This window comes from Vombatus ursinus, unplaced genomic scaffold (genome assembly GCF_900497805.2).
Source record: "Vombatus ursinus unplaced genomic scaffold, bare-nosed wombat genome assembly UNPS02009701.1, whole genome shotgun sequence".
Taxonomy (NCBI): domain Eukaryota; kingdom Metazoa; phylum Chordata; class Mammalia; order Diprotodontia; family Vombatidae; genus Vombatus; species Vombatus ursinus.
Genome location: NW_020949479.1, coordinates 1 through 7,132, shown reverse-complemented (window position 1 = coordinate 7,132; position 7,132 = coordinate 1). Strand labels below are relative to the sequence as shown.

Genomic DNA, 7,132 nt, shown 5'->3' with positions numbered 1-7,132 from the left:
CCTTCTTGCACCTGAGGACAGATATTGCCTGCATGGAAGCCTACTCCCTGACACTGTACCATCTGTAAGCATGTATCACAGGTTCTACATGCAATAACAGAATCTGGGTGGGTATTTATTTTCTAGCTGTAAGGCTGGGGGCGTTGGCTTCCCTGCTTTCTGCCCACCTGCCCCCAAAGACTAATGACTCCCATTCCAATTGGTCTCTGTCTCAGTGGATATGATACCAGAGGGTGCCTGAGCTCCTTGGGTTCACGTCCTAACCCTCAGAGCCAGGGACCTGACCACCCTTTGGCTTTACTGTCCCTAACCAGTCTGTGCTCGGGAGTAGGGGTGGTCAGACAGGGTCAAGTGCAAACTGCAGAAAAATGGCCTCCTCCACATCTTTCTCTGTATTGCTATAATTGGTTAATTCCTGACTGTGATGCTAGTGGATGGCTGGGCACCAATAATAAGTCCCTGCAATATTAATTCATTTGCTGCTTCTATGTATTGACATGTTGGGGTTTGGAAATTGAAAAAAAACCTGGTATTTCAAGTCAAAACAAGGAGGAAAGAAATCCTTCTAATTCTGAGAGAATAGTTTATTGCTATCGTCCCACCGAGCTCTTCTCAGAGCACACTATCTTAATCACATATTGCTTGTCCACATTCTTACTCTTCAACGATCGAGATTTAGGAGCATTAAAAAAAAATTGCCTAGTGTAGACAAGTAAATTGGAAGCCATAAGCCGGGAGGTGGCATGTTCATTTATGAGGTGTTGTTTTAAAAATCTCACATCATCATCTGCCTAAGTGGTAAACCTTATAATCTACAGCAAAGCTAAAAACCACCCCAAGTGACAAATCTCTAGTTCCCCAACATAACACCCTCCTTCCCCCCACCCCAAACCCACCCCAACCCTAAAATTAAAAAAAAAACCTTTTAGAAAAAAGGTTGTGTCTTGTCTATTAAATCTTGAAATGTAAACCCGGAAACATGGCTCATTATCATGGTAAAAAGAACAGAAAGCTATCAATACATCCTTCATGTAAGTTCCACACACGGGCACCATGAGGACATCTACCTCCGCCATGTTCCTTGGACAAGGCTGAGGCGGATGCGCTCTCTGCATGTGTATCTAACTTGATTGAAAATAGTTTGTTTGAAATTCAGAGCACTAGCAAACTGCAAAAATACTACAATTTTACACTTTGGAATATCACAGGCACTTTGGGAGAGAGTGTATTGGGGAAAAAAATAGAGCATACAATAAGCTTCAGCTGATTTTGACCCAGAGGGACTGTTGCACCCAATCATGCACACTCTGGAGAGGGGACTCTGTCTCTCTGTACATGTCTGTCAGGACCTCGAAAAGCACACAGAGGAGAGGTACCCCGAGGCTCAGGAGTTCATACATATAGCAGTAGTTGTAAGCATTGTCCCTGAAATGGAGGGCGGTCTCATGCAGAAACCCATGTATCCTGTTACAGAGGCTTCTGGGGATGTCAAGCAGATCCCTTGTCACCCTAATGGGCCAGTAGAGCACTTTCCTAAAGAAGGAAGTCATGATACCTGGCGGGCTGGCTTCTCGGCTGTTGACGGCAGGACCAAGAATTTCAGGGGAAGCGTCTGGCCACTTTGCTTCCTGCTGTTTCTCCTTGACTTCCTCCTTAGAATCAGAACAAAGAGAAGTGTTGATTCCTGGGTCAAACAGATGGGACGCTCCGACCGATGAACGGTCTTCAGAGCCAACGGGCCAATGGGCCATGGGCCAAACCATCTGAGACCCTTCTGAGAATATGAATATGAAAATGACTTGGCAAAACTGACTTTTAGACAACAGGACCATTAAAATATCCATAGGCTCATCATTTCAGAGTAGCAAGGCCTTTTCAGGTCATCCAGTCCAATCTCCTAATTGAAAAAATAGGGAAGCTGAGGCCCAGAGAGGTTCAGAAAGGGATACTAAGATACAGTCTATACATGAAAGCCTTTCTTAATTCATAAAACACATCTTAAGTTTAGTTACATAGGAAAAGATCCATTTCAACTTGGGAGGAAAAAAACAACAACTTAGGCCTTAGAAATATCTCCTTCTCATCTTTCCTGGGCCTGAGCAACCATCTACACTAGGTGAGCTAGAAAGATTTCAATGTTCTCTCCCATCCTCCCTCTCTGTATCCCTTACTCCCTCCTTCTGTCTCTATGGGGAAGGGTAAATTGTGCATCTTGGGCAATATGGTGTAGAAAAGAGTGTTATGGAAACAAGAATGACAAGTCTTAAGAGAGCATTAGAATTAGAGCAGACTGTAAGCAGATTTTCACACGCTTTTTTTACTTTATTTTTCTTGGTTTTCTGAGTTGGTTTTTTTTTTTTTTTGGTCTGCATTTGCTTTTGCAACATGGCTAATCTGGATATGTTTTGCAAGAATAAGCTATATCAAATTGCTTGCCTTGTCAAGGAGGGGGGAGGGAGGGAGAGAATTTGGAACTTACAATTTTGAAAAAAGAATGTTAAACATATTTTTACATATAATTGAGAAAATAAATAGCTATTCTGAAGAGAAGAAATAGGATAGACTTAGCCATGGACCTCCCCCAAAGGTATAGGACAGGCCAGGAAAACAAATAACATATAGATAAGAGATAGTCCCATGAGGATTTATCCTCAGGTCTATTCCCAAGGACTTTGTTTATGCAAAATTATTTATTGAGGAATGTCAGGTATATGGTTTCTTAGACAGAAGGCAAATGGAGACAATAATTGGGTTCGAGCTGGGCTCAGAGGTCCCAGAACAATGAAGATGCTACCCTAGATTCCACACCTTGTCACTCACTGGTTCCTTTCAAAAGCCCTATCTCCCTCCCACGGCTGCTCTTGGGTGAACTGAAAAAAAGACTTCAAGATGGCCATCTCTAGGGGTCACAGAGAAATGCCTTCTCATTAAGGATCTTGACTCCTCTCTATGTTAGAGGTATTTCACAGGAAAAAAAACAAAACAACGTACCTCTTCTTGTCTCTTCAATTCTGCTCGTCTCTTCCTTTGCTTACTATTGGTTCTACAGTGAATGAAATGAGCTTTGCAGTAAAATTTACCTGTAAAGAAATAATCAAAATGGGAAGATGACATTTAACCTACAACTCTTTGATTAAAATATAAATGGACGACACCAAACTCTGGGATGCTACAGCAGAGATCTCCTTCCAAGTTGTCTTTGAAACACTAATGGTTAGTTTGGACATTGATGAGATCACAGATTTAGAGCTGGAGGAGACCAACCCTCTTATTGTGCAGATCAGGAAATTGAGACCCAAGGAAATGTGACTTGCCTAGGGTTATATTGGTTAAGTGCACGAAGTGGGATTTTTTTGTCTCCAAGTCATCAGGTTTTGCCCAATGCCTTTCATTCGACTTCATCTGAATTCACTCAAGACTAAAATCTAGTTCTCCCCTTTCCATCTCATCTGCAGGAAGAACATGAAAGACGGTCAAATGCTTTGCCAAAATCTAAGTAAACTACATCCACAGCATTTCCTTCATCTACCAGTATAGTAATCCTATCCAAGACAGAAATGTGGTTGGTCTGGTATGTCCTGCTCTTGAGAAAGCCACTATTAACTCTCTGTGGTCACAGTTTCCTTTTCGAGGTGGCCAGGAATGATCCCTATCATAACACGATTGAGAATTTTGCCAAGAATCAAAGTCAAGCTCACTTGGCCCTGTCCAGGCCCTCCAGTGCCTCTCCCATAAGTTGCTATTGCTCTTTCCCTCCTCAATTTATATTGTATTGATTCATTTGTGTATGAGTGGTATCTCCCCTAGTAATTTGTATTTTGCTTTTTGGTGAGGTGATCAGGGTTAAATGACTTGCCCAGGGTCACACAGCTAGTAAGTGTTAAGTGTCTGAGGCTGGATTTGAACTTAGTTCCTCCTGACTCCAAGGCCAGAGCTCTATTCACTGTGCCACCTAGCTGCCCCTTTCCCTAGTAAATTTTAAGAACTTTAAATAAGATAACATATGTAAAGTACTTTGGGAACCTTAAAGCACTATATAAATGGTAGTTATTATTACTACTGCTGCTGCTGCTGCTACTACTACTACTACTACTTTTTATAAGGGCAGGCAAGGGCAGTTTTCATTTTTATCTTTTGTATCTCCAGGACCTAGCACAGTGTCTTCCACATGACAGGGGCTTAACAAATATCTCATAAATTAAATTGACATATCTACATCTTCTGGGACTTACCAAAAGCTTGTTTAATTGAAACTATCAATCAAGTGCCACTTCCTCTATCAAGAGGCAGACATTGATAATGAGACCATTACTGAGCAAAGCTTAAAACTTGAGAAAGTCAAAGTTATTTTGGAAAGGGTCCAACTGAATTCAACAAGCATTTTAAAAGGACCATTTACTATGTGCCCAGTACTGTGCTAGTCTCTGGAGAATACAATATGGGAAGAAACCTGTCCTCAAGGAACTTATATTCTTTAAGAGATCTGTATTGTGCTAATGAAGACAGCAGTTGGTGTGGTTCTGTTCACCTAGCTCAGCCCACACAGCAATCTACTTGTTTACTAACTCTGATAATGATAATAACAATAATAATAATAATAGCTATCATTTATATAGCACTTACTATGTGCCAAGCACAGGGCTAAGTGCTTTACAATTGTGATTTCATTTGAGCCTCACAACAACCTTGGAAGGTAGGTGCTATTATTATCTTCTATTTTACAGTTGGAGAAACTGAGGCAAACAGAGGTTCAGTGACTTGGCCAAGGTCATACAGCTAGTGTCTGAAGTCATATTTGAACTCAGGTCTGACTCTAGGCTCAGTGCTCTGTCCACTGTGCTACTGAGCTGCCTCTACTATGGTATGGCTAGACTTTAGAGCCAATCTCTTTCCTAGAACATTTACTTATTCCCTCCTCTACGGCTTTGCTCTTAATATTCTTCTACTTACATATTCTACTCAACCTATCTTCCTCCATCTCTACCTACATAACATTCTTCTACCTACATATAACATTCACATAATAATCTACATATAATATTTATACATAACATCTCTACGTAACATTCTTCTATCTACATGTAACATCTACTCAATCATCTTCCTCCCTTCCTGCCCTGAAAGGCAAAGTCTTCCATTCTGATTCACTGGAGAATAGAGCCAGTATCAGTGAACTGGAAAAGAGTGATGTGACCCTGAACTTCAGGACCTTATTAATGATCAAAATTTAGAGATGCTATTCCTAGGGATGGGATAATGGATGGCATAAAGGACAGAGCAGCCCCTCAAACTTCATCTTGGCCAGGCTTAAAAACACAACCAACAAAAACCCTAGAACTACAGAGAGCCCACTCAGTTTCCCTGGCATGAGAAGACCCAACCATAACCCTTCACGGGACCCCAGACCTCGAGTTTTGGAAGGGCCCTTCCAAGGCTATTGATTCGACTTCATTCATTCTGTACAATATGAACTAAAGCCAAGAGAAGTTTGGTGACTTTCTCTGGGGTCCCATAGCTAGAAATTGTCTGCAGGTAATCTTGGAACCCAGGTCTTCCTTCTTTTAGAGGAGATAAAGAGACTGGACCTTTTACTGACACTGGGAACTTCTGAATGAGGAATCTCTACCAATGCAGGCTGCCGTATTCTCTGAAACACATAGTTTTAGAGAGTTAGCACCATGAGGTCAAGCATCTGCAAAACAGTAATGGTCCAAGGCAGGCATAAGCAGAGGTCACAGACATGCTCAATCCAGCTCAATGCAGTAATCCTTTTGCCTAGTAAGTGCAATTGAGTCCTCAGGAGGCTCCAGGGCCAAGGCCTAGGGGGAGCTCCTTCCAGGAGAAGGACCCATAAGACCATAAGACACATAAGACCATAGACCTATTTGTCTATGGGCTGTAAGGGCTCAGCCCTCCTCTCTCCCTAACTTGGGAATTCCCTAGGATGTTGCCCTTTAAGGTAGCCACTGCAGGGGTTTACCTTCATCTGCATCAAAGGCATAGACGGCCAGGCGAAGCGTGGTAGAGCAGATCTCACATCTGAAGCATTCCCTGTGAAAGAAGTGGCCCTCGGCACTCAGGCGCTCCATCACGTACACACGCCTCTTACAGAAATAGCAGATGTCGCTTCCTCCCAGGTTCTGGGGGAATTCTTTTCTCAAAGATCCCTGGGGACATAGGAGAAGGAAGGAGAAAAACAGCCAGTCAGAAGAGAAGAGTCTTGGATTGTAACCACCAATGTCAGTAAAAACCCAAGACGTCCTGGCATGCAGGCTGGGCTTGCAAGAACCTATGGCTTGAAGCTGATGAACAGCTCTTAAGATGCCATCTTAGTCTGACTCCTTCACTTCATAGGTGACAAAACTGAGCCTCCCCTCCCCTAAAGGAAGGGGGTCATCTAAGGCGAGACCAGTAGGGAGCAGTAGGGCAAGCAATGGAACCTAGGTCTACTGCCTCTCCAGACAAAGGCTCAGCCCACTACAACATCCTCCCCCACTGTAGGGGGCAGAGAAAATACCTAGAAATGGAAAGGCTCAGAAAAATTTTTTTTTTACTGCCTAGGATACTCTAACACCATGTCTGTACGGCAAAACTTTAGGATTTCAGTGTAGTTTTCCAAATTGAGTCTGCTCCAAGATTCCTACAATTACTATTTTTTAAAAGTTCTCCACCCCCAACCCTACCCTAATTTTTTTTTTGCCTAGACCTGAAATTTTATCAGCAGGGAACTCCCAGTGTGGAACTACCCTTCTCCAATGAGATCTTGTAGGGGATAGTTTTTGAGAATTGTCTTGGGACACTGAGAGGTGGCATCTTCCTCACAGTCAGATAGCTGGTACATGTCAGGGGTGAGACTTGAACCCAAGCTTTCTTGTCTTCTATCCATATGGACCCCTCTGCCTTTCCTCCCTCCCTGTGACCTCAGTGACATGTGGAATAGCAGCATAAAGCAATGTTTTCCAAGAGAAGACAAGCTAAAAGTGACCAAATAGGAAATGTGACATTTTCCATTCCATTGCCAATTAAGTGTACATTAGTAACTTACGGAAGGCAAGTAAAGTTTGCCCAACCCAAGACCTTCATATACACACACACACACACACACACACACACACACACACACACACACACA

The 7,132-nt window shown here is 42.6% G+C and overlaps 1 protein-coding gene across 1 annotated transcript; it reads right to left on the bottom strand.

Moving 5' to 3' along the window:
- Positions 1–566: 566 nt before the first annotated feature.
- On the bottom strand, positions 567–6,208 carry LOC114036098 (F-actin-monooxygenase MICAL2-like). The gene is made up of 3 exons (XM_027852494.1): positions 5,981–6,208; positions 2,992–3,080; positions 567–1,652 (listed from the first exon to the last, which is right to left on the bottom strand). The coding sequence occupies exons 1-3, from the start codon at positions 6,087–6,089 to the stop codon at positions 1,260–1,262; spliced, it is 591 nt and encodes a 196-aa protein (XP_027708295.1). The 5' UTR covers positions 6,090–6,208; the 3' UTR covers positions 567–1,259.
- Positions 6,209–7,132: the final 924 nt, after the last annotated feature.